The sequence below is a fragment of the Prinia subflava genome, chromosome 7 (genome assembly GCF_021018805.1).
Source record: "Prinia subflava isolate CZ2003 ecotype Zambia chromosome 7, Cam_Psub_1.2, whole genome shotgun sequence".
Lineage (NCBI taxonomy): Eukaryota > Metazoa > Chordata > Aves > Passeriformes > Cisticolidae > Prinia > Prinia subflava.
Window position 1 is genome coordinate 24,535,509 of NC_086253.1, and position 27,762 is coordinate 24,563,270.

At 38.1% G+C, this 27,762-nt stretch overlaps 2 protein-coding genes across 5 annotated transcripts in view; one reads left to right on the plus strand and one right to left on the minus strand.

Moving 5' to 3' along the window:
* The window catches only part of KCTD8 (potassium channel tetramerization domain containing 8), a 97,465-nt gene that overhangs the window by 60,945 nt on the left and 8,758 nt on the right, over positions 1 to 27,762 (minus strand). The window lies entirely within an intron of this gene.
* Positions 511 to 26,381, plus strand: LOC134552829 (uncharacterized). Of its 4 annotated transcripts, none has more exons than XR_010080953.1 (3): positions 511 to 2,045; positions 14,782 to 14,926; positions 20,149 to 26,381. XR_010080953.1 is itself a non-coding variant. In XM_063401860.1 (2 exons), the coding sequence occupies exons 1-2, from the start codon at positions 1,207 to 1,209 to the stop codon at positions 14,798 to 14,800; spliced, it is 858 nt and encodes a 285-aa protein (XP_063257930.1). In that variant the 5' UTR covers positions 511 to 1,206; the 3' UTR covers positions 14,801 to 16,115. The 4 variants fall into 4 exon arrangements, 1 of the variants encoding a protein (XP_063257930.1); XR_010080952.1 differs by having other exon boundaries at positions 14,782 to 14,911; XR_010080954.1 differs by lacking the exon at positions 20,149 to 26,381 and adding an exon at positions 16,132 to 18,925.

Sequence of the window (27,762 nt, forward strand, 5' to 3'; positions counted from 1 at the left end):
CAGACTTCTCTGAATTCAAGAATAATTTTGAAACACGAGAAATTGTTCCCAAAACAAAATATGCTGTTCTTTCAACTAGTCATGTTTGCCATTATAGGCACTTATTTCACCTGAGGTATGGAAGAATAAGATGAAATCATAGCCAGCGTTCTGCCTAGACATTTCTGTTTCATTGACTGGATATTTCAGTTCTACAAATTCAGCACATTGATAAGGGTACTGCTGCTTCCGCTGCTGAGCTCTGAGGAATCTCTGAATGCTGCAACATTGGTCATTCCTTCAACTACATGTAGTGGGTCTGCACTTCCTCTATGCAGTACTTCAATCACCATCCTTGTGATGTGACACTGCAAAATGCTGCTGGATCATGCCATTCCCCCTGTAGCAGGTCTGGATATTCACTTCCCTCCTTGGCCAATCAGGTCCTAGAAATGACCACTGCATAGCCACCACCAGAACATGTTTTTCTGAATATTAAGAAAAAAAAAAATTTTGAAAGATTATTCAGAAGAAAAAATCATGTCACTATGTAGCAGGAACAGGATAACTTAGATCATAAGGCAGAGCTATCCACAGCTGGGCCTCAGACCAGGCCTCAGGCCAGGGCCTAGTAGGCCTAGTACGTCCAGCATACGTAGTACCAGATAAGGTTATCTGGTACTGGGAATGTGTTAAGGTAGGGGTGTTACTAGCATGGAACAGTTACTGGGAAGACACGGTGGCTACCTTAAACTGCAATAGCTTACATACTTCTGTATGTTCACTGCCTATCAGAATGCACCTGTTCTTGTAAACTATTCTGTCTGTATTTAACCTGCCATCTCAAGGAATAAAGGGAAGAAAGTGTGATATACCCACATTGGGTCAGACCCCGTTCTTTAGTCCCCGATCTTTAACTGTTCCCGGCAACATAGTGGCACCTGAACCTGGGACAGTGTTTTCTCTTAAATGAGGGTTTTTATTTTCTCTTAAATGAGGGTTTTTGTCGCTTGAATGCGGAGTTTTTGCTTAGATGCAGGAAAGTCCTTGTGCTTGGAAAGTGATTCGTGTGCTTGCATACACCTGTTCCGAGCTGGCAAGGCAGATCAGGGAGCGATTGCTGACTGGTTTCGCTTGGAAGGTCCGCGGTGCCCTCCCCCACTGCTGACGGAAAGAAGGTAAGCAGCGATCGCAGAAGGAGTCAAAAAAAGACTTTAAAAAGAAACGATGGCAAGAGATTACGCTGCTGTTTTTCAGTGTGGAGCCATCGGTGCCTCCCAGAGGGGCGAAAAGATAAGAACTAATATGGAAAAATTAGCCCTATGGGTTCAGAAAGAACGAAAGCCAAAGCGGCCATCGCTTCTTTTTAGTGAAGCAGGATGGAAGGAAAAAGGAGGATTAATATGGGACGCTGTAGTTTTACTAGGAAAAAGAGCAAAGATACGTTCAGAGTTAAGCGTAATTTGGGAAAAAGCAATAAATACCTTGCAAACATTTGCTGTAAAGAGTAAGGCCGTAATTTTAGTTGGAGAGGAACGGACTCCCTGTCCCTCTGTTTCCCTCTCCAAGATAAAAAAAAAAAAAAAGAAAACATCTAAGGTAGCTACGCGCTTCAGTAGAAATTCCATGCATTCCACGCATTCCGAAAGTGAGAATGCAGCTCCGCTTTGCCCCTCCCTTTGTTCGTCTCTGGCCGGCTACGCAGGGAGTGGGCAGGAAATGCTTTCTCCAGCTCTCGGGCAAAATGAAGACAACCAGGAAGTGGCTCAGCTGCCAGACCCGGGAGGCGGTGCGAAAGACGAGAAGGCAGGCGGGGCCGAAGGCGGAACAAGGAGGGCACAAGTGATGCAGCAAGGAGGTGGATCTCGGGGCGGTGCTAGAAGCAGGGCGGTGTTGGATTCCTCCTCACAGGAAAAGGAGCTGACGTCATCACAAGCAAAAACAACCAAAATAAATGCGTCTATGTCAACCCCCGAGAAACCAGACCCAGCTCGATTAAAGGCTCTTGTGCTCCTGCAGTTGGCATCAACGAACTCTATCACCCTATCGCTGCTTCTTAACATGAGGTGAGAGCAGAGCCTGTCAGTGTCGTCTTTGAAGATAAGCAAGCATCGTAACTCAACCCTATGTCATGCCATTACCCAGGAAGCTTTCAGGATTGCTAAACAGAGATGGTCAAAACATACAACATGTAGACATTGCAAGAAAACACCAGAAAAAGAAGGAAAAATAGTCATCTGTCCCTCTATTGTGAAAGAATCCATCGCTGTGTGAGAAATGCAATGTGAAAAAGATACATCCTATCATGAAAAAGATAAAGTAAAAAATGAAATAGAAATGAGTTTTTAGCTAGAGTTATTAACTCTGTGTAAGGATGAGTTGTTTCTACATTTTGATGTTGTTAAAATTGATTTATGTGTGATTTAATTTGAGTTTAAGGTAATTATTGTTAAACATATAATTTTAAGGTTTGTTTTTAAGATTTGGGCCCTGATAAGTTTAAGTTAAGTTTAAGTTCATATTTAAGTTTTAAGAAGTTTAATTAGTAATGAATTTATATTGATTTACTACATATAGATTTTGTAAGGTTAATGCAAGTTGTAGCTTTTGTTGAGACTTACTTATGTTAGATTTAAGAGTTAGTTAATTTAAAGAGTGCTTTATAATTTGTAAAAGGTATAGTTGTTTAACTTGTAAAGTTAAGTTAAGAAAAAAAAAAAAAAGAGAGAGAAAAAGGAAACTAGATTTAAAATTACATGGAAAATAGTTATTAGTGCCCTGCTAGCTACATTTGAGTAAGTGGTGCTGAGAGGGCTCTAGCTGACATCTCCAGCTGGAGTGGTCCCTTGCGTCACTGCTAGGTCTTCTAGTAGTTGTTTTTGAGAATGGCTCAAAGCTGAACAAAGCCTCATCTCAGAACTCTCAGCGTTGTTGTCCTGCCTAGAGAGGTGGGTGCAGCTGGCAGAAGCCAGCCCCTGACACATCACTATATTCTTGAAGCGATGGTTGTTGATCAACATTAGCCATGTTACACCATACTCCAAAAATCCTGTGTTTCAGAGCATATCCAGGAGAAAGTGTTAAATGAGTGAATCACTCAGCTGATTATTCTGTGTGACACGTGAGGTGCTAGCCAAGAAGCTGTTGTCTCAAATCTGTGTTGATGCCTCTGTGTTTTCCTAAAAAGAACACCTAGACTGTGGCAGACTTACTTGAAATGAGTCAAGATCACAAACAACTACTGCAGCAGTTTCTGCTTTTTGTCTGGTGTGACTAATAAGTTACCAGGTCCTGTCATATGCAGCAGCAGACCATCATTTCTAATGAACTTGAGGACTTTGCTAGGACTCTCACTCATTTAAGCTAAGACCATCAGTCAGGCTGAATAAATGATGTTGACAGTTAAAAGTACCTGACAAAGAACTGCTGAGGGAGACCAGCCAAGAAGACTTGTCAGATCCCACAGCTGAGCAAAGCCAATCTCTGAGCAGCAGTACTACAACACAGACTGCACCTATGTCTCCATTGAATGTGTGGGATTTTATTCCACCACCAAGCAGCCCCCATTCACAGCCCAACTCTCCTTACTCTTGTTACTCAAGAAAGACACACTGCTGCTGTGCTTGCAGTACAGGGGGACTTGCAGTCTCCAAGAAAACTTGTCCAGTTGAGGGAGGTAGATATATTGCAGGTATGTGCTACATGTGCATGTTGTAGAGATGAGTATTTCATATAAGGAGAAGGAAAGTGTATGTACAAGAGAGACTACAATTTTGGTGAATAGAATGAAAGTTTACACAGCTCGTAGGGAGATAATACAAAAAGAGATGAAAGAGTAAAGTCTGGATTTAAAGATTATCCCAGAAACCTCATAGACAGACCAGGTAGTAAAGGCAGGAAAGGGGAAGTTATACTTACCTGGTATGTATATTTTTTCATGCAGTGAGTAATTGTACAATTGCTGACCATCTCAGTGGTGGTGTAGAGCATGGAATTACCCTGTGTTTGGGCCTCATTGTATGTGGGTTAACCATTAAATTGCTCTAGTAAAACAGCTCTATAGATCTACTGCCGAGACACTCTGTCATCAATGGACAAGTTCCTGGCTAAGACAGACAGGCAAGAGATGGGGAGGTTTTATTCTCACTGTTGCAGGAAACCTGTCAGCATCTGCACTGCAAGTTGCAAATAATCTAGGAGTGTAGGGAAAGAATTTTAGGAAACCTAATTTCTTCACATAATCTGGTGTTGAGGAATGAAAGACTTCCAGATCATTTGTACTCTTCTTCTGCACTTGTGTTGACTGTGGGAATACTCAGGGCACGGATGGTGAGAATGTTGTCTCTTGCTAGTCCCACACACTTCTCTTTCAGTAAGGGGCCTCTGCCAAACGCACTGGTGAGAGATACAGTTTTCAGCCCACAGAGTTGCAAAGCCAGGAGGGATGAGCAGAGTTAAATGCATTCCTCTTTACCAGCTGTTGGCAGGCAGAGAATTGTCGCTTGCCTAAGTAGAAAGAAACAACAGACAATCGCAAATCAAGTCATTTGCGCAGAACCCCGTAGTAGGCTTGAGAAGTTGCAACTAAAGGTGAAGATATAAGTGCAGAGAGCAAGTGCAAGAAATAAGGAACAAATGTCATTGTTTGGAAGGCTTGCTATTGATGGTAGCTTTTCATAAAATTTATTTCTGCATTAATTTTATCTGGGCTGCTCCTAAAGACTGGGAAAATGGTTCAGGATCCTTAGAGTTCTTATTCCAATCCTGCCTTGTTCTTCCTCTTTCTCTGTCCTGTTTCTCCTATTCCTATCAGCTTGGCCATGTTCTGTACACTTCTGGTGATATCTTCATGGTGTGGAGCTCACCAGTCTGCTAGAGCAGTCTCCAAAAGATGAAGATGATCAGTAAGAACATAGTCCAACCCTAACTACATAATTGCTGAGACAGAGAGCTGCACCCTTGCTTTCTACATGTTTTGTGCAAGCTTTACAGGCTCGTAGCTGCTTCTGCATTTTGGTGCTCCTAAGGGATGAGGTATTATTAGAGATGGATGCCTAATTCTCTTAGGTACATCTTGTATACAGTGAAATTAGCCTGTCTGGTCTTGTCTGAAGCAGCCACTTAATGATCAAATGTAGCACTTGGCTTGTGTGGACTTTAATTGCATCTTAGACATCTAATTTCCCATCTTAAAACATAGAGACATATAGAGGCAACAAGAAGTTGCAAATACTCATGCTGGATGAGTACTGTTGAGGACAGTGCTTGGAAATTGATCCTAATGGGAGGAAAGGGCAGAGGAAGGTGCAAAACACAGCAAAACATTTTTTACCAACAACGCATGGGAATGGAAAGGCTGAAGCTAGGAGAGTAGTCACTAATGCTGACAGACTGTAAACAGGGATGGAAGAGAAAAGGCAGATTAAACAAATGGGCATAGATGAAAGGCAGCTGGTTGTGCCTGGGAAGGATGATGATTCAACAACGCAGCAAGAGACAATCTTTGTGAACACACAGCTAAAGTGAACTTATTATTTATACTAAAGCTGCTTGAAACAAATGTGAAAATAGGTCACAACTGCAACAGCCTAAAGTAGCATGGGGAAAATGAGCAGAGCATGTTCTGCTGTGAAGCAAAGAGTCAGAAGTCTAAAATCTGAGCAGTTGTATGAGCGAGAAATACCAGGGAAGTGCTTTCAGAAAAGAAGTATCTGTTTCTTCATTCAGTTCTCCTTTTTATATACAGTAATTTGCTAAAGATCACGACAGAAGCGTCTAGGAAATCGAAGACAAATAGATCATTATAAGGACAGAAACTTTACTTGTGGTTGTGTGTTGTTAATGAGGAATCCTGAAAACCAAAGATTTAAATATGGAACACCTACTTATCTTTATTGCCATATGTTTCAAAAACAAATCCTACCTATGGTGCTATTAGCAACATCAAAGCTTTTGAAATTTTTCTGGAAGTATTACATTTTCCATTTGGCTCAAAGACATAGAGAAAGGCTTTTCAAAGCCTTTGGGAATATATCACAAGAATAGTTACATATATTAATAAGAAAATGCCCTGGCCTTGTAACAAAAAGACCAGCTTGCACATTATAACCAAGTCCAGAGGGACATATGCAGGTGAGTTGAAGTACAGGTGGACTAATAAGCAAAAATACTGATACCAGCTCATTTCCATTTCAACAGGAGCTTGATATTACATATTAGATGAAAAAAGTTGGAAATCTTTCAAAGAAAAATGTGCTTGGTATTTCAAAAGCAGCTATCATTTTAGCATATTGTGTGGAACGAAAGGCCAGAGGAAAAGATTACTTTTCAAAATGCTCGCTCTTCTTTTTTTTTTTTTTTTTCTTGCTCAGCTGCTCCCCGGCAGAAATAGTAAAAATGTAGATTTTAACCTTTCAGATATGTACTTCACATGATTTCACTGATTGTAATATTAGTCTTCCATATTTCTCTGTGAGGCAGTTGATGATAGTGATGAAACAAATGGCATCGTATGATTACAGACATCATGCCTTTGACTGACCAAGAATTCCAATTATAGACATTTTACAGAAAGAGTATGAAAGATTCCAAAGCTTTATGCTGATAGGTAAAGTCATCCTGTGCAGTATTTTGACACACTTTCCATCATGAAAGTAATCAAAAAATGTAAAGCTTTTTCCATGAACTTGGTTAGATCTTAGATGCTGGACTATAACTCAAACATCAATGGCCATGCTAAGCATTTGAAATGTTTGCCTTAGCAAAAAGGTAGTTCAAAACCAATATAATATTAGTAAAATATACAATTTCATTTAATAGCAACATAAATACTTCTCATAAGCAGATTTCCATTAGACTACTCCCAAATGACTGTGTCTATTATAGTCTATAAATAGAATGTCAACTCACAAGACACAGACTGGATTTTATGCTTGAGAATCAATTGGTCTGACAGTGCCAATGACGCCTTCTGTTAGTATTAAATATAGTTCACAGACAAAAATTACATATGTGAACATATGTGTACAATTGGCACTCCAAAATACACCACAGGTTATGGTCAAGCACTGAAAGCAACTGATGAGAAGTCTTAAATTCTGAATGTAGATGTGAAAATATCGCAAAATGGGACTTGTGAAAAACAGGTGAATAAAACCCTAGGAAATTTAAATCTCACACTACTTCCTGTTTATTGCAGAGTGCATTTACTCCATGGAATGTTCTGAAGTGGACAGTCATGAATTTTGTGCAGAAGAACTACATTGCAGGAATGCTTTAATTTCATCATGTACCAAAAGCAAAAGGCAAACAAAACATCTAAGTAAATAGTAGTAGGAACGTCTCTTTGGGTCTAGAAGAGATACTGAATCCTATCACTAAAATACAGCAGTAAGCCTAATTTTAAAGTCATATGTAAGTTATAACTTCGAAATTACCATTTTTTATTTCATTCCTACTTTTAATATAGTTTCCTAGCACTTTGGTACATAAAAAGTTAAGAGAAAACAGCAGGCAATCATCAGGTCTTCATTATACACTCTCAGACTCTGAAGGGGTTGGATAACCTGGGTAACTCAAACTCATGTATAATGCAAATGTAAAACTTGGTCATAAGAACACACTGCAAGGGTGCAGTGGGAAAAGGGCAGTGTTGCTGATGACTGTGGAGGGGGAAATCCCCCAGCTGGCACCCGGCAAGCAGTCAAGAACATACTGTGCACTCAGCCTGGGCATGCCTGCACTCCTCCTGAAATGAAACCAGCTCATGCAGAGCCAGCTCTGGTGTCTCTGTATCAACAGCACACTGAGCCCTGAGTCTGGAAGATTTATCCATGGATAATCAAGAGCTGACTGTACCTGGATGAGCTCAGCCCATTTGTTAAACATGTCACCTCTAAGAGTGGCTACAACAAGCAAAGGAAAGTTTTTCTTAGCCATATGCTGTTTACTGAATGAAGTTCAAGTGCTTGACATCTTCAGTGTGTTAGCTGCTTGTTCAGATAAGATAACACTTCTCATAGGACTTTACCCTGTATGGTGGATGTTGCTTTAGCTTGTCATTTTGCTACTGTTAAGTTTTCAATTTTTTACACAAGCTCAGCATGGAGAACTAGTTTGCACTGAAAAGACTAAAAGTATTTTTCTTCTTTCTTTTTTTTTTTTTTCTATTTCAAACACTTAAATTTATTAATGTAATTACTTACCTGTGGTTTGATTCTGCAAAGCACTACCATTTCCAGTTTCTCATATGCTTTATGTAGCCCTTAAAAATGCTTTGCAGATTTCTATTTTATTCTCTGATTGCCTTACATTTCATTTAAAGGAAATGGTAATCTCACATGTTCTGGAGATGACATGAGCACTAAATCATATATTTAAAGTGCATTAAAATCTTCAACTGTGAGGGACTAAGTCTGGAAATATTATTACTAATACTCACCAAGAGAAATGACTTATTGTTGTTTTTTACCTTCTCATACAATTGCACTTTCATTGTCTGATGACAGACATGGCTGTCAGCCAATCTGTTTGGCTTCAATCATAGGATCTCAAAACATTTTTAATACAAACTTTGGGAACCACTGTGAAACACACAATATGACTGAAGACTGCTGTGGAAGCTTCTGCCACTTTGAACAAATAGTCTTTTAATGTTTTTATTTACTCCTGGGAAATGCAGAATTCTGACAGACTACAACCTAGAGTGCTCATTTCACTCTAACACATACTAAATTTATAACTTACCCTTCAAATTATTAATTTTTAAAAAATAATGTAATTAGTACCTGTTGGGACTCAAGTACCATTCTTTAACCCATCAGAAAAGCATACTTTGCTTTCAAAATATTCAGATGTTCAAGAATTCTATGCAGCTAATTTTCTTGAATCACTACAATAAAGTAACAATAAAGTTCAGTAACAACAATATCCAAGTTAAAGGCAACAGGCTATTATTTTAAATTTTAAAATGTATTTGAATCCAGGACAATTTAGAGCCGAATATATAATAAGAAATCATTTTTACCCTGATACATGTAGTTGCATGGCTACCATAGATAAAACCACAGTTAAAAACATAATTAGACCAATAATTTTCTACAAAGAAATATGCTGCTGTTATCTCAGTGGGAGATAACCCTGGCCTTTAACTTGAAATAACCCTGCAAGTCACCTTCCTGATAAACAATGCAATATTAATATCACAGCTGGGAGCAGTTCTCTGAACACTCACAGCAGGCATCAAATTTGTTGCTTAATTCTTGTCGGAATTGTAGCATCCCTTTCTAATGGATATCTTTAGCATCAAGAAGAAAAAGTAGAATTCAAGATATAATTAAAGTAATTTCATATTAAGCTAAGGGACAAAATTATCCACAGAGCAGCAAATATTAAATCATGAAAAGCACGAAAGTAACAAATTATTCAAGCCACACTTTAATGGTATGATTAAAGATTCTTAGTTACCAGTAACAGAAAAATAAGTGTATAAAAATTGAAAAAATCCAAATACCCGGGGAAACCCTTGTATCTGTGTTCAGCTTATATTGAGATTACAAGTCAAACTGCATGGTTTTCAATGGTGTCATGGATAAACTTTTAGGAGGGCCTGTTGTGATAGGACAAGGGTAATTGTTTTACACTGAAGAAGGGTCAAATTGGATTAGAGATAAGAAAGATTTTTTTTTTTTTACAATGAGGATGGTGAAACACTGGAGCAGGCTGCCCAGAGAGGAGGTCAATGCTCAGCCCCCTGGAAACCTTCCAGGTCAGGTTGCACAGGCTCTGAGCAACCTGATTTGGTTGAAGATGTCCCTGCTCAGGACAGGGTTGGAGTAGATTGGATTGCAGGTGGGTTGGAGTAGATGTCCCTTCAAAGACCCTTTCCAACCCAAACTATTCTATGATTCTATAACCTTAAAAAAAACCAAATAAACAAAGAAAACAACAACAACAAAAAAAAACCACACACACAAACCACCAAAAAAACCCCTCTATTAAAAATATATATATCAGTAACAATATTAGACACTTTCTAGATTCTTAGAACACAAGAAACACTGTTTTCATTAGAAAAGGGCAAAAGCCTGACAGCTACTTCTTCTACTTTCAACACCACTAATCCCAACATAACCATTCCATGCCTTTTAGTATGCACCAAGGTGGGAGGCTCTCTTTTTGACAAAACCCACATTATTTGGTAACAGATTAAAAGTCAAATATAACACAGATGTAGAGTAGGCCACTCTGCTCAGTTATGAGATTATTCCAAATTATGTATAGCCAAGGAATTATCTTGAAAAAAAAACCCCAAAAAACTGTACTTATTTTAAGATTTCCATAACTAACATAATTGTCAATTAGGAAGTTGTGATAAATGATGAGTGTTCTGCTCTTCTTTATTCTCAGCTTAATCTTACCTACAGCTCATTCTGGTATTCATCATGGCTTCTCTTACCTTCTATTAACACTTGAGATACAAAATCAGGGATTTGGTCTAATGAAAAAAAAATCAAAATAGAAAACTATGTTTCCCAAGGAAAAACCAAACTGCGCTCAAAATTGGAAAAATTTTGATTTTTATGACAATCATATTGTAAGGAATTTTCTTTTACAGTATTTAGTTGTTTGGATTTTTTTTTTAAAGTGTCTTTTACACTGTTCCTATAGTGGTTCTGACAATTTCAAAGACCAAGGAGATTTAATAGCTACAGATCACTCAGCAGTTTATGCACTAGAACAGTCAAAAAGAAACTTCTGAAATCCCATAGTCAGCAGCTCTTATCAACATTTGCTTGTAATTCTACATAAAATAAAGTGAGATTAATGAGAATGTCAGCTGTCGCACCTGTCAGTGTTATATGCTGATGGAATAAACACAACACTACAAGTAGAGCCTGTATGTTATAACACATTGATGTTTTTGCTGCACAACCAAAAAATGCCAGTTAGTGGTTTTCTGTTGCCATTCACATAATCCTTCCTCCCAAATTTCTTTTGCAATCTTTGGTGTTGAGATCAGATATATGTATGTTTACACGCACACACACACACGTATATATATGATGTCAAAAAGTTATTCTTAAATGTATTTATTCCCCAACACTAAATTTATAGGGTTTTTTTACAAATATAGGTTTACATTCTTATAAAAATAATGCAAAAAATTCCCAGTGAAGACTGTCAAAATATCTGCACAGTATGACAGTGGATCTAAAGCAATATGAAAAAGCATCTGGACTATCCCACTCAAGCAGCTACTAAAACCACATGTTAAAAATAGTTTATAGAAAGGGAAGTGCTGGGTCCCTCACCTGAGTCACAACAACCCCCTGCAGTGCTACAGGCTGGGGGCTGAGTGGCTGGAAAGCTGCCTGGTGGAAAAGGACCTGGGGGTCCTGGCTGGGACAGCTGTGCCCAGGTGAGAAGGCCAATGGCATCCTGGCCTGTGTCAGCAATGGTGTGGCCAGCAGGAGCAGGGCAGTGACTGTCCCCTGTACCCAGCACTGGTGAGGCTGCACCTCAAATCCTGTGTCCAGTTCTGGGCCCTCACTACAAGAAGGACATTGAGGTGCTGGAGAGAGTCCAGAGAAGGGCAGCAGAGCTGGGGAGGGGTCTGGAACACAAGGCTTGTGAGGAGCAGCTGAGGAAGCTGGAAAAGAAAGCTATTTTTATCATTCTCTACAACTACCTGAAAGGAGGCAGGGATCAGTCTCTTCTTCCAGGCAGCCAGCAATAGACTGAGAGGACATGGACTCAGGCTGAGCCAGAGGAGGTTCAGATTGGATATCAACAGAGATTTCTTAACAAAAATGTTTGTTAAGGATTGGAATAGACTGCTTAGGGATGTGGCCAAGCCACTATCCCTACAGGTGTCCAAGAAACGACTGGATGTAGCACTTAGTGCCATGGTCTAGTTGAAAAGGTCAAAGGTTGGATTCAATGTTCTTGGAGGTCTTTTACAACTTAAATCATTCTGTGATTCTGTGAATTTTATACTAAAACAAACAAACAAACAAAAACCAAACAAGAGCGTCTTTGCGTTTACCTGGCCACACTGCCCTGTATCTGTAGGTTGTGAGGGTTGCAGCATGATTACAACATGGTGGTAAAAAGACACAGCAGCTTATAGACAAGAAAAAACAGCCAGAAACAGAAGAGATCAAGAAAAACCTTCCCAATAATAGAGGGTTCAGACAAGTTAATCAGCTAGGACCAGAAGATCATGAAAGAATCAAAGTAGTGTGAAATGTAATGGGGTGAAATGTAATACTACTACCAAGTGAACTGATTGCTGTGCTAGCGACAAGAAATTTCTCATCTGAGGAAAACAAGGCATGTGAAAGACAAGACTATCTAATCAGATAAAATAATGTCTGCATGATTTGGCTTTGTAAAAATAATGAATGTTATCCTAAAATATGTAAAAGCCACAGCAACAATACAAACTCATTAAATGTAATCTATACAATTCTCTATTTCTTCAGAAAATGAACAGTTAAACAGAATCAGATGCAGAAAATAAATTTACTAGAGATCAGAGGAATCAAATAGCAGCACATGCAAAATCATATCTTGTGCATCCTAGCAAGCCAAAACACATAAAATATCTAATTGTTCTTTTAATGGAAGAAGACCTATGTAAACTAAGTAGTACCAGAACTTAAAAAGAATAAATTGACTAAAGCAAAGGCTGGACATTTTAAAATGTTTTCCAACCAACAAAAGTAGTGATAGTGAATGAAGTGATGGTTCTTAAATTCATGCAGATGTACATTTAAATTGATATAGGATGATGTACACTTACTTACTAAGGCAAAAGATTAGCTCTTTAGAATCTGGAACATCACTCCCACATTTGTATCCTACTTTCCTACAAGCCAACTAATAAAACTGGAAGTTGCACAGAGAGAATAGTAAAAGAAAAAGTTAAAGGTCTCTCAATGGGTTACTAGAAGAAATCTGTTATTTTATCTTCACCCTATACATACAAAATACATTACTATACATACAAAATACAAGATACAAAATGTATTCCTAGATGAGGGTTGAGAGAGGAAATAATCCACCTCACCCAATTCTGTATAATTGATTGCCTTCCTATAAAAGGAGAGTTAGAGGAGATATGTAAAAGGATTATATATAAAATTGATTCACTACTAACCTGCAGAAAGGAAGACCTATCCTGTGATAAGAGGAGTATCTATCACTCCATTCCCACACAGCCACACTAGAAAGACCTGAGAATCTCTAATCTTTGCAGACCACATTATAATGATATGATCAATTATATTTTAGTTCACAGAAATAAAATTATTATTGTATCCCATTAATTTACATACTCTTTAAAGCAAAAAATGAATCAGACTGAGACTGGTTTGTGGCAGACCTCAATTGGAGCTAATCCTTCATAGTCCTCCTCAGCAGAATTACTCAAGCAACCATGAATGTGTGGGTTTGTGGCTCACTACTGTGTTTGCAGGAATTGTACCAGCCTCAGAGTTGTTACTTTAGAGGGACTGCACTTCCAAAGAACAGAATCAGGAGCCTCCTTATGTCACCACCTGGGCAGCAAATATTAGCAATTTTAAAACACAAAGATATGCAACACCAACAGTTAAGGAAAAGAAGTAGGTTTTCAAACCTTACATATTAAGCTATGTTTTTCATAACAGAACTGTAACAACATGAAGCTAAAGGCTGCAGCTCTCTTCATTAGGCTCTTCCATTAAATAAATACAGTAGATGAATAAAACTTCTGTGACAACAAATTAAACTGCCTTCACCTGCACATGACACTGACTGCTGCCTGTACTGCCATGAAAAGTCAGAATCCAGTAAAACTGAAGCAAAATTCATTATGCCAGACTGATCTATTCATACCAGAATAGATCCATGTAACAAAATCAAACTTTTGCAAATACTCTATACATGTTACTATGGAAACTTAATAGGCAGTTAGTTGTTTTTTTTTTCCTTTTTCTTTTAACACATTTTCATTTACTAGAAAATCAAATAATGTCATAAAATCACTTAACAATTTGATTGGAAAAGACCTTTAAGATCATGAAGTTAACCTGACACTGCCAAATCCACCACTGAGACAAGTCTTTCAGGAAGATTCAAAATCTTTTGTAAGCTGAGAGGTGGTGTGAGGTAGCATTCATTATTTATTTTCCTAAAAACTACCATACTCAGAAAGAAGTTCCACCCTCCAGTCAGGGAAAAGAGAATTACATGCTCAGAGGACAAATTCAGCAACTCTTGCCTAAGGATTTTTGACAAATGCTTCAAATAAAAATTAACATCACCTCCAACTTAAATGGTTTTAAAATGCAAATGAAAAGGAGGAAAAATACATGATATGTGGTTTAAGAATAGAGGAAAATCTATAATGTGATTTGGGAATAACATGCAGGAACTGGGGTTTTGTCTCTTCATTGTGTCAGACAAATCTTCTCTAGCTGCTTTGAAAGATTCTATAGTTGGTCTCTCTGATACAGTAAATAAATAATCACTGGTACTAAAAGGTATAGATTAAAGCTAATGGAAGAGAATGTTTTAGGGTGGATGTTTCATTTTACAAGATTTAATTCCACTGATACTTTAAATGTCAAAGAGGAAAGAGAATACACTAAGACCCAAAATGATAAATATCAGGCACGTCCATCAAAGTCCAACAGGAATGTACTTGTGACTCCACTGTGTTCTGGGTTTTGTACTAGCAGTTGATCAATTAAGTCATTCTTAGCCATTTAGAAAATAAAAATGCTTTCTCTCACCTTGTCCTACTCTTGTTTTCAGCCTTCTATGTCTGCTCTGACTTTCTGTCTCTAAGAAGTGTCTCACAACCCCTCCTCGGACACCAGCCTGCTTTGCCCATCCCTGCCCCAGGAGAAACAGCAGCACCCCAGGCTACTCCCTGCATCTGAAGGTCAGAAATAGAAAGGTGGGGAATGGCACAGCCAATGCCAACATGCATACCTGAACTGTAACAAGTTTCCAAAGGAAGAAAAGGAATAATTTTAATAGTGGTAAACAAGTTCCACAGGACCAGCCATTTTGGATATTTATATTAAAATGCCAGATCTGTTTTTGCCTTCTGTCTGTATACACTGCTGTGATCATTTCAGATAAATATCCTGTGTCTTTTGTTGTTGACTTCTTAAGAAATAGCATGATTGAATATGATGTTCCTTTCCCCCTCAGACAACTCTTCCTGAATTTTAATGCTCCATGGTTCTCTTGTCATCTTTGTAGAGAACAGTATTTTCCATAAACACTCACCGCAATATAAAATTTCACAAAGCTAAAATGACAATGAGGCAATACTAAAATTACACACCTAAAACTGGAAAATCAAGTCCACGGGATACAGTACAAGTAATAGAAATAGCCAATAGATGCTTAATTTTTAGGATAGCTTTTAAAATCCTTTTAATAGAATAACTTTCAAGTTGAGTAAAATTGGCCATTTTCCCTTTCATTTCTTAGAAGCTTTTTTAAAGATAAGAAAATTCACTACATAATGATGTAGCAATATTAGCACAGATATTATTACATTTCAGTTTTGTAAGTTCTTGCCTCTAACAGTGGGAAGGACACTTACCTCAGAACCTTTGCTCCTATCATTAGACAGTACACTTTCATAAATTCTGCTGACTTTCTGAAATAAGGCAGAATGTTTAAAAACTGCAAAAAACAAGAAAGTGGACAAAAATATAGACTCCAACATCTTATTAGCTGTTATTTAATCATTTGCCTATTTTTTGTATGTGTGTCTGTCTTAAGAAACAAAAATGCATAAAGCTTTATTGCGCAGTGCAAGGCTAGCCAGTTCTAGCCAGTTTACCACATGCACCAACTTTTGAGTAGCATGCTGTGTCAATCCTCAGGTCTCCACATTAAAAATGTGACAAAACTTCCCCGCATCTCACGGATATAGGCATTTGCTAAATAAACAAAAATGACCCCTACACATAGATTTCAATAGTAGCCACAGCCTGCATGGGAAACTAGAGGGCCAAACCTGACTTGCCTGGTGCAGGCATCTTCCTGTGCAGCAGGAAAACATTCACCAGAGAGCTGGATTGGTGGGAACTTGGATATCCCAAGGTATCTTGCTGCCCATAATCTCTCTTTTAAATTTTTTAGAGAAGTGGCTGCATCTGGTGGGAAAGTGTCCTTTTGCATCAGCGAGGGGCCTGCACAAGCTGCTGACCAAGGGTACTGGCTGTGACCAAGCCAGGGCAGCTGAAATGACAGCCTGAAAAATGCTCATCTGGCCACTGTTGTAGACCCCCCAGCAGAACGTAGTCACAGAGCTCTGCAGACTACACAAGAGGTTTCTCACTTCTCCAGTTGCATTGGACCTTCTCTCTACCAAACAACTCACTTTTTTTAGCTGGACTGAGGATTTGTATCTACAGCAGCAAACAAAAGTAGTAAATGATTTTGAGTATGCTGCAGAATTTTACTCATAAATGAAGTAAATTAAGAAAACATAAACAGTGAAATTATGTAATTCAGCCCCAATTTAAAAAAAACCCTATGAATTGAAAGAATAAAAAGGAAGCATAGCATTTTATAAAGAAAATACCAGTCTCTAGTTTCTATTGTGCCATCCAGAGAACTTGCATTTATTTAGACCAGCATGTGACTATGAGAAGCAACACTTAAGGAATGCCAAAAAGAGATCTAGCTGTTTTCCATATGTGTGCCATGATGGAAATGAGAAAACACAGAGAATTAAGAAATAACCAAAGCTGATGTCTTCTAAAGATTTTAACTCTGCTACGAATGAAAAAAAAAAAAGTGATTGAGTGGACTAAATACAAAAATCCCAGTCTCAAACTGCTGGTAGAACAATGTATTCCAGTCACAAAAAATTGTATGAGGAAACAGAGTTTTTTAATTACCAGTAACAAAAACACCAAAATGCACACAAAACCCCCCAAAACTGAGAAAATAGATGTAAAAGAAAAACAGCACCAGAGTGGAAAGCACAAAGAATTAATTTATAAGCCTCTGAAGAGGAGTATGACCAACATGACCCAGCAATGTGCATTCACAACCCAAAAAGCCATCCTGTACATCTTGATCCTCCCTCCTCTTGGAATTTCTATTAGCTGAACACAACTGGAATCATGAGTGGTAGCTAGTGTTTGTTATTTTCTGTCTTTTTCTTTTTCTATTTACATCTCAGAATTTTGAGTAACATTTTGAGAAACCTAAAGTCAGATGGGCTTGGAGTTTACTAAGTTGAATGGGCTAATCTAATGTTTTGTGGAATGTTTTAAGTTGATTGAATGTTGCTCAAAAACTTTTGCCAAAGTTCTCTGATTTTCTAAGTTGCCAGTAACGGGGGTTTTTTTTGTTGTTTTGGCCTCTTCAGAGTATCTTATTGGTGTTGCTCCCATGCATCTAACTCAGAATATGTAAAGTATGCCCTTTTAAGTGTCTATCAAGTGAGGTTTTAGTGGTCTTACTGCCTGTTGGAACAAGTCTAGAACCAAGTTGATCACGGGGCTGGAGCACTTCTCCTAGAAGAACAGGCTGAGAAAGTTTGGGTTGTTCAGCCTGGAAAAGAGAAGGCTCCAGGGAGACCTTATAGCACCTTCCAGTGCATCAAGGGGACCTGCAGGAGAGCTGGAGAGGGACTTTCTACAAGAACATGTAATAATAGGACTAGGAGGGATGGTCTTAAATTAAAAGAGGGTAGGTTTAGATGAGGATGAGATATTGAGGAGAATTTTTTTCACTGTGTGGATGGTGAGGCACTCGAGCAGGTTGCACAGAGCAGTTGTGGATGTGCCACCCTTGCAAGTGTTCAAGACTAGACTGAATGGGACACTGAGAAACCTGCTTGAGTGAAAGGTGTCTCTGCTCATTAAGGTCACTTCCAATGCAAATCATTCTGCAATGGCAAGAGAAGAAAAGAAGCTGTACAGGCCCAAGTAACGGAGAGGAAAAAATCAGGAAGACAGCAGGAGTACTTAATGAGCACTTTGCAAGAGTATCTGACAAGAAAAGCCATTCAAAATTGAATTTATGATTAAGATGCTTCTCCGAAGTCCAGTGAGTCAGAGGAATATCTTTCAGGCAACGGTTGGAATAATTCAAGTGCAATCCACAAAACTTGACCAAGATGATGGCATAAAAGTTGCAATGAGAAGTGTTAACATTCATTTGGCAAGAGTGGCAGCTCTCTTGTTCCTGTGAAGTTACACTTTTACAATCAGAAGGAGGCCAACAAAATAGTGGGATGGGGAAGCAGTGGTACAAACCCATAAGCAACACTAGCTAAAGAGAACACCTTGAATGTTTTCCTCATGAATGCCTGATTATCAAAACTGGATAGATTTGGCATTCTGTTTGGGTTTGTTTTTCAGGAACATGACCAGAGTAAACCCAAGAAACCAATCTAGAGGAGCATGATGATTTTTTTAGGAAGTAGAAGTTTTAATCAGAGGTGTTTACATTTAACAAACAAGGGTAATCCTTATGCCTACAAAATCCAATTCTGGAAGACAAACCTTCTGCTTTCAATTAAATCATGAATATGAGTAAAGACAAGTCATTTGGGTGGTTTGAAGTATCCTGGCATTCATTTGTTCTTCAGATTCAATCAGAAGTTATGAGCAAGATAAAAAATCTTCTATTGGAGTGAACCTCTCTCAGCTTGCATGAGCAAAAAGGTTCCTTCTGTTTTTCAAAGTGTTGGGCACAGCTGATTAAAAAAAGAAGGGGAAAATGGCTACAGAATGGCTACAGGTATCCAGCAGGCCTCCCTACTCCCTGTAATCCAGTCCTGAAAACTTTGTGCTCTGGAAGACAAACTCCTTGTACGAAGGGAAAATCACAGTTTTACCATCCACCACAAGCTGAAAGAGAACCAACCACGACAGCACAAAAACAATCAACAACTAACATCCCCAAGTTCAGACTTCTTCATAATACTGTCCATATAAATATTTTTTTTCTCAAACAAATCTGTGTCATTCTTTCTACTGATTTGGAGTAGCCTAATTGGAAGGCAAGTTTCTGTTTTATGAAAACCTCTGAGGGAAGATATTTATATTCAAATTCAGAAAGAAAAAAATCCCTGCTGCAAAATTAATAGGTACCTCTCTTGACAATCTAACCTGGCAGTTAGAAAACTCATCTGGCAGATGGGAAGTCTATATTCAATCATTTGTTCTCTCTGATTTCAAGAACTGGAAACTTCTACCTCTCACATAACTGCCCAAGACACCAAATTCCAACTTAGAACCATTTGTTGCTTCCCTTAACTAGCAAGGAATCATATAAGCAGTACTATCAAATATAATCTGAATTGCATTTTATAGTTAGATAGTTAGCCATCTGCACCTTCTGCTGTGGCAGTTCTGTAATAAATTATAGACAGGACTATCACTTTCTGTGACATGCAAAAAGTGACAGCAAATAGCAGCAAATTTTGGAAAATATTCAGTTTCTGTGAATGCTGCAGTAGAAGACTGATAAACATTTATGTGGCCTGCCTTCCTTCCAGCAGTATTAATGAAATTTCAGCTATGACAGAGCCAGTAAAAAAGTAAGAGAAAAATTGTTTTCCTGTATTTCAATTTGGTTTTATCCAGCTCATTCAGGAGTGATGTAGCAAAAAGTAAAACTGAATAAATAAAGCAGAAGCTGCATGCAGTGAGGTCCCAGAAGACACCAAGTTAAGTTAAATTTTCTTTAAGAAAATTTATTCATGGCAGTATGCTTCCCAGCCTCAGGCAAGAGCCTTCCACATTCTTAAATGTTTAACTCCAATGAAAAAGGGTAAGGTATTGCATTAAATTTACCTTTGTGAAGTATAAATTGGACTGAAACTTGAAACCATATTATTTTTGAACAAACCATACAATGAGAATACTCTTCATAAATTTTACAAAGAAGAAGTGCCTTTGACAACTTTTGACCTTCTAATTTTTTGGGATTTTTTCAGGTGCTTATATATTTTCTTTCTTTCAGCTATTTCTCACACAATCAATCCTCTGTCAGGTGTCTTTTTTTTTTTTTTTCCTTACTCCTGTATTTTAAGGCATTTAATTTCTCCTGATAATGATATGTCTATTTCTTCTGTCTTCACTGCAGAGTATCTCAGTATTTATTGTTTTAAAAACTCCTGTCTTCTCTTTTCAGAGGATTTACTGGAGGTTTTCTTCCAAGAAGGTCGAAAATATGAACAATCGAGACACCTGCTTGTTTTAAAAACCCTTTGTTTTCAAGTACCTCGTCCATAAATTTTAAACATTGTTTCCTAATTTAAAATTGAACTCCAGCTACAAACTTCCAGCTTTTAGCCTTCACCTTTTACTGCCACATTTACTCTTCCGGAGCCCTTTTGTTTGTAATCATGGTGTCCCCTCAATCCTCGTTCCAACCACCTTTTAGTTAAAATACTTCAAGTCAGCAAACTCCCAACCTTTCAACTAACATCCAGGATTGTATCCCAGCTCATAGGTGGAATTATGAGCCCAGGCAGTATTCCAGCACGAACACAGCAATATCTAGGTGCACCCCAGCACCTCTCAGCTCTCCACCACCACTCCTCCAGCACCTGGTTTTCTTGGAAAGAGAAGGAAGCTGTGTTTTCTCTCACTGACTTCTCAGTATAGACAACATATGGCTCAAAACTGTGAGGCAATCTGCTCAGAGTCTGGCTGCACTCTCAGCTCTAACTCAATACAGCTTTTCACTTAAAGTTTCTACGAATACAATTCCTTGGGGACAGCACTGAAAGACAACCCCAGTTCATCGCACATCCAGCCAATGCAAGCCTGGATCGATCAGCTTGAATAGACTTCCATTTGTACAAAGAAAAAGGGGAAAAATTTGCATTTTTCTTTGCCCATCCATATGTAGCTCATCAAAATCCAGTCTCCCACCTGCAATTCTTTAAGCTATGTATGTAGAAGGAAACAAGAAACAGAAGGATTTCTTCCCCCCTGGATAAATTGATTCAATTCCCCTGTCATGCACTAGTGCTAAGGCACTGCCATCTAGTGTGGAAAATCAATATAACAAAGAAAGAGGAAAAATAGAAAGGAAAAAAAAAAGAAAATAATAATAATAAATAAATAAAAGAGAGTATTTACAAAAAGGCAGATGAAATTCTATTGACTTGCATCAATTTTGAATACCCACTCATGATATTCATAACATTCATCATTCCACTTCATGGTAAAGCACAGAAGCCCTCCCTTTTAAGGAAAATCCCTGACCTGATAGGCTGCAGTGGATTCCATTAGATGGTACTGTGTCATGTCAGACAAACTCAGCAGAGCCCTTAGTCCCAGTACCTCGTTTGGAGTAACTCTGTGAAACTAAAATTCTACAGTATTTAATGGTAGGAATCTCTTGGTAGAAAACAGCTTTTTCTTTATTGCCACATATTTTACTGCAAATTTACAGTTTCAAGACTTGATTCTCTAAATCATGTCATATGGAAAGAATTGCAACATAGCAATCTGCAAGACCAGAGAATCAGAAATTTTTGGATTTTGTCATTTTGTGTACTAGCCAAAGATTTTCTCTTGCCTCCTAAACATTCCTGTCCATTCCAGTCCCAGTTTCCTCTGTTTTATGTCCTGTGGAATTACCTACAATTGTTCAGTGAACGTGCAAAGGATTTGACCTGTTTCACTTGGACCAGCTTTGTACGGATGAAGTTAACTACACACGACATGAGCCAATGGAGCATGGATAGGATAAATTTACAAAAGCTGTAGAGCCTTCATAAAGACCAGTGATTATAAACACCTTTATATTATTTAGTATTTCTACAGTTTGTAGTAATCTCTGTATTACCCCTGTTACAATCGAGAATTTTAAACACTTGAGTTACAATGTTGCCGACTTCTTTCCAGAACTGTAGCAAGACAGGTTTATGTTTGGCTGGTACAGATATTCTGTATCATCCTGAACAAAACCCTCTATAGAATACAAAGCTACATCAACGACTGAAAGTTCACGCAACACAAGCCAAAGGGGCTTTAATACCGTGTCACTTGAGTTTTGATTTATATTTAATGTGGATGTAGAGGGACAGACTAGCTGACACCACCAAGACATCCAGATGTTCTCCAAGTGGATGTAGGTGAGCTCATAACAAGGGTATCTGTACCAATCTGCCCAATCCCTCCATTGCAATAACTAGTGATGGAAATGCACTATGCCTTAACAACATGTGCCCCACTTAAAGGAATAACTTTTGAGAAGAAAACATATTACTCTGGGCACAACTGACACAATTACATTGATGTTATTTTGACAATCTACAACTGACACAAGAACCTACTTAAGATTTTTTCATTATGCTGCTTCTCTATGACCACGTATCTATATTTATCTATTAGGTGTCAGTCAAAGCAAGCAATATTTCTGTTTTAATTTGTTGTCATAAGGGAATTTTTAACAGCACAAAGAACCTTCAGTTACATCACTTCAGACATCTTTTCAGTAATGTGAGAAAAGCAAGATGAATATCCAACATTTTTTAAATAATCCTAGTTACTAGTGCCTCATGTTCTATTCTTACATTAAAATTTCAAGAAGGAAAAAAATTTAAACTGTTGAAATAGCCTAATAATTAACTACCTTGTACTAATGCTATGCACCCATTCCGCAGTGTATTGCTAACAAGTAACTCCACATTGCTCATATTTCCTTTACTATTATTTTTAATAGTAAGAAAAAGGCTACCAAAATAATCCTCTTCAGCATTTTTGCAGTTGCTACATAAATTGATTCAAGCTGTGCTAGGGGGAAAATACAGAGGCTGAAAAACAGCAGCAAAAAAATATGTCACAATAAAGGAACTCAACACTGATTAAAACCATCAAAATGGAGAGAAACCCAAAGAAATGCAAGGCAGTCTGTCACCTTTATGAGAGAGAGCACCAGAATCTCTCTAAAGAATGACAACAAAAATGATTGAAGTTTTAAACAGTGGTGATTTTCTAAGTTTGTAAGAATTCTTTCTCCAAGCAACATCATCAACAACCAGAGTACTATCCAATATGCAGTTTGATTACTTTTTCAGATACGTTCTTAACTGTGGCCTATTTAACATTCTATGGTCTTGAATTCGGGTCAGAGAGTCATGTAAGAAACATTATCCTGAAGCTACTCTTTCCATTCTGATACAACACACTGATGTAAGTAAAAATACAACATAAAGCTAAAGGTTTGAAGTTTTTCACTTTGAGAATAATCAGAATTTATAGCTTTCCAGCTTCTACTTACCTGCAGCAGTTCACTTCTTTTCCAAGAAGTGTTTTCAAATAGCCAATGTCAATGTAAATCACATCAGAGAAGAGAACCACAAGATAACTTTGGAGTAGTCCAACCTCCTGCTCAAAAGCACGGCCAGTTATGAGGTTGGATCAGCTTAGCAGGGCTTGATCCAGACAAGTCCTGAAAGCCTCAAAGGATGCACAACATGCACAGCATCACTGTTCCAACACCTCCTGGAGGAAATGGTTTGCCTTTTATCAAGGAACTTTTAAATCTATTAGGAAGCTTGAAGGGTGAGTGTTATATGCCTACCACATGTAGCATTTAACACTCAATTTCCTGATCCACAGCCTAAAACCATATACCTTTTTGAATAGAAGCTATGGCAACATGCTCTGGACCACTAGTAATTGTCTAGTAGTATTATCAAGTGACTGCTTGAAAATGAAGCAAATAGCTTCTACTAGCATTGCTTTCACTGTTACAAACTGACTTAATTGAGCAAATTAATGAATGAGAGCTAACCACTGCTAGAAATCAAGGTGAACTTCGATAAAATATCAATTTTTGGATTGCTAAACCTACACTATAACCACAGGATAAGGAAGGAAAGAAATAAGTGAGGTTTAGTGCCAGTCACAGAGGTGATAAGAAAAACCAAATTTTCCAAATCAGCAGTCTAAGTTCAAGGTTTTCTATCCCTGCTGCTTGCCTGGTACTCAAGATGCAGATGGAAATTTTCACTGAACTTGACTGGATTTTCTGAAAATACATTCAAGATTGAAAGCATTGATTTGGAGGCCAATTTTACTCTCATATTATTCTCAAACATGATTCATTACATGGCTCATTAAAAAGGTTAACTATTTTTGCTAATAATCTCACTATGATGACAGAGGATAATCCTGATTTCAAAATCATGTATTAAAATATTTAAAAAAAGGATATCTTCTCAATGTTCAGAATATTTTTACTGTGTTCAGAAAATACAGCTAAGCAACCACGCCAGGCTCCTTTGTACCTTTATACATCCCACGTGACAATACAAAAAGTCTTGCATACATCATTAATATTAATTAAAAATGAAACATTTTGCCATAGTCTAAAAAGCAAATAACTTGTCACATTTTTTTTTAATTTCAAGTTACCTATTGCTTATAACAACTGCTCTTGTCCCTCTGTACTTTGCAGACAAAGAATATTTAGATTAACTACACAAAGTTTGAGTTTACTATTGAATTTAAGCTGCTTCAGCAGCATGGTTGCAGGAACACAAAGGGTGTGCCATACCATTGCATAAATATTAGTTAGATGCAACTCTGCTCTTACTGGTGCCTTTGACCAAGAACCCTTTGGTTTTCCTGCATAGAAATAACTCAAGGAGCTATTGGTCATGTATTTTGTGCTATAACAGGTTTTTAAACTGTGGAATGCCCCACCTTGACTGATTGCTCTAGCACTGAAGCAGACCTGTGATTATGGCACCTGGCCAGAGGTCCTTGGAGGATGCAGCTCTTGGCTTATTTGCTGGTATTCACACAGGGTAGACATGGCCTCATATATATATACATACCCATGGGACACCCTCAGGGCTGCACCAGCCCTGACAGACCCACTGGGTTTCCCCAGCTGCCCAGGACACATTCCAGCTGTACCCCTGGGGATGGCAGACCCCAAGACAGCAGAACAGACACTCTCCAGCCCCCTCTCCAGCTCCCCGTGGCCTTGCAGCCACCTTGCCAAGTCCACCCAAAAGCACCACGAGCCCCACACATGCTTTTGGCAAGGGTGACCAATGTTCAGCCTTGCTCCTAAGTCCACGTCAGACTCCTCAAATCAGAAAAGCAAAACCATCTTGTAAAGCCATGGACTTGCACAGGCCATGCAGTTTTTATTCATGGCATCCCTAGAAATGGGATTTAGGAAGGAAGCACTGCCAGGAGATAGTCACTGGGGAACTGATTAGACAGACAGCATTTAACCTAATCTCCTCTGCCATGAGCACATTCTGCTTCCTGTAATCAAATGTGATCACAGATGCAATTATTTAGGGGCATAATTCCACCAATTTAGACACCAAACTACTTCAGCTACAAGTGGAAAAAATAAATACTGAAAGTAGAGGAGCAGAAATGTGTGTTGTTATGATTGGAGGCTGAACTGCTAGACAGATAAAAGTCATATGAAGATATAAACTTAGCAGGTTATGACTTAAAAAATTCCAATAATCTTCAAGTATCTAAATAACAAACAATTCTGAAAAGTTTGTCCCTTCTATCCTAACGACTTATAGGGTTATTTTGAGGGCAAAGGATGTCATTATCTGCTACTCCATATGTTTTAGGGGGAACAAAACCACACAGACTGTGTGTCTCTCTGTCCATAAGATTTAGAGAGGTTATATTCACTTCCTGTATCCCCAGAAACAAACTGACAGTGTGAAGATGATAAATTTGTATTTGCAAGCTATGACAACATTAGGATAGGTAAACAAGCACAGCTTTCTAAGGGATCGGTAACAGAAAACTGAATTCTTGGGAAAGCAAAAATTCCAAGCTGGATTGCTAATTACAGTGGTCTTAGCTCCATTCCGTAAAGATTTTTGTTTCACTCTTTAAATATGATAAGGTTTAACTACACATACAGATTCTGAAAATTCCTTCTGCAAAGAAGTGGCACTTCAAATGGGTAAGTCATGCAGAAAAGCACGTGTGGGATTTGATGCCAAAATTTTGAAATTAAAAGAGGACAGAAACAACCTTGCTTGAACAACAGTCCCATTCCATCTTGCATCATAAATAGCTAAATTATTTTGTTCTTTCTTTTCTTCCCTGAAGTCCATGTAGCTTCTGCAATATTGATCACATTTGTATAAAGCTGTATAATGGTATTTTTAGAAGGACAGAATGAGTGATATTTATATTACCAAACACTGCAAAGAGACAAAAATAGATGGAAAGGCAAGAGTAGCCATGCCTTTGCTTTGTTTCAGAACTGCTCAAAAGCCACAGTAGCCATTAACAACAGAAATAGTAACAGCTGTCCAAAAAGAACAATACTGCCTATAAAAGAGTTACTGTAAGAAGAAAGGGAAAGAAAATGTGTTTACTAAAAAAAAAAAAAAAAAAAGGCAAAAAGTGTTGTTTAGTTTTAATCTTTCTCCACTGTATTATCTACACATTACACTGATTAAACTGTTGGCACTCAATTTTACTGATTTATTTTATCTGCCTTCCAGCCCTTCTGTAGTTGATTTTCATATTATTTTGTATCATGAGTTTCAATAAGAATGAAAAAACTTGGATTAAGAACCAGAGTGTTAGAGAATACTTCTGTATATACAAATAGACATTTGTCATTACTTTCATAGTTTTGCTGGTATGGTGGTTTCAACAATGATTTGAGTAACAAAAGAGGGGGAATCACATTTAATTAAACTGTTAGTAAGAGGCTATGAAAGTAACCCCTTTGCAGAAAAATATTTATATAATCATGAATACATGCAATACTGGGCCTTTTTGCTCCTATCATTAAATAAACAGTTTCACAGATCCCTGTGACATATATAAAGTATTCGCTGATACAAAGCTTTTGGAATGATAGTACACTTTCAGTAACTTCCATGGAATACACTGACATAGTTGTAACCCTTGAAAGAACCTCTGAACATCCACATTCAATAAAACATAGAACATTTTCACTACTAACTTAAGTTGAAGGAGAATGTTTACAACAATATGTGACAAGAGTCCCTGAGCAGTAGCACTTCTCTCTTTGGGAATATTTGTTAATACTACTAAAGGGTAAAACCCAGCAAGGATGATAGAGAAAACATACAAATGCATCTGAAGGTTAGTGTTGTTTGATTATACAAAAAAGAAAAAAAATACTCTGATTCCGTTTCTGAATCATATCTTTCTGCTAATGCAAAGACAACATTTCTATAAGTATTAAATACAATACAACTGCATGTATGCTAAGTGAAGACTTGGAATATTTACTTTCACTTATAAAAGTCAATGATGATGTTGATTTTTCCCCTCAGTTTCCCAGCCCACACCTTCTATCCCTGAAGAAGGGTGCAGAATACCTATTTCAGTGCACCAGTTGCCATGACTAGTTGCACTTGTAATTGAATTGCTGTCTCTGGATTGAGATATTCACAGAATTTTTTAAAAACTGTTGCACCACTCCCTTCAAAAGGAAGCCCTGTTATTTTTTATTCTATAAGCCAGTCTAGTTTTCTTTATTTGCTAAGTGCATGTCTTTGGGACAGAAAACAGGTCAGGTACAGTTTATGTGGCTGGAGCAGTACAAAGCCAACCCAGAGGCGGTGGCAGTCCCCAGAGGCAGAGTCCCCCTGTCTCTGCACCTCTTGCTCAGAGCCTCTGCCACAGGGCTCAGGCGTGTTGGGAACAATGAGAAAGGGCACAACTATTCTGACCCAGCTGCCAAAGAATCATTGCACCAGCAACGTAACTCAGAGCAGTCTTCACGCTGCTTAAGGCCGGGCAGACC

Bases quoted from the DNA above. Each gene is read 5' to 3' on its own strand.
- LOC134552829 (XM_063401860.1), top strand. From the start codon at position 1,207: ATGGCAAGAGATTACGCTGCTGTTTTTCAGTGTGGAGCCATCGGTGCC.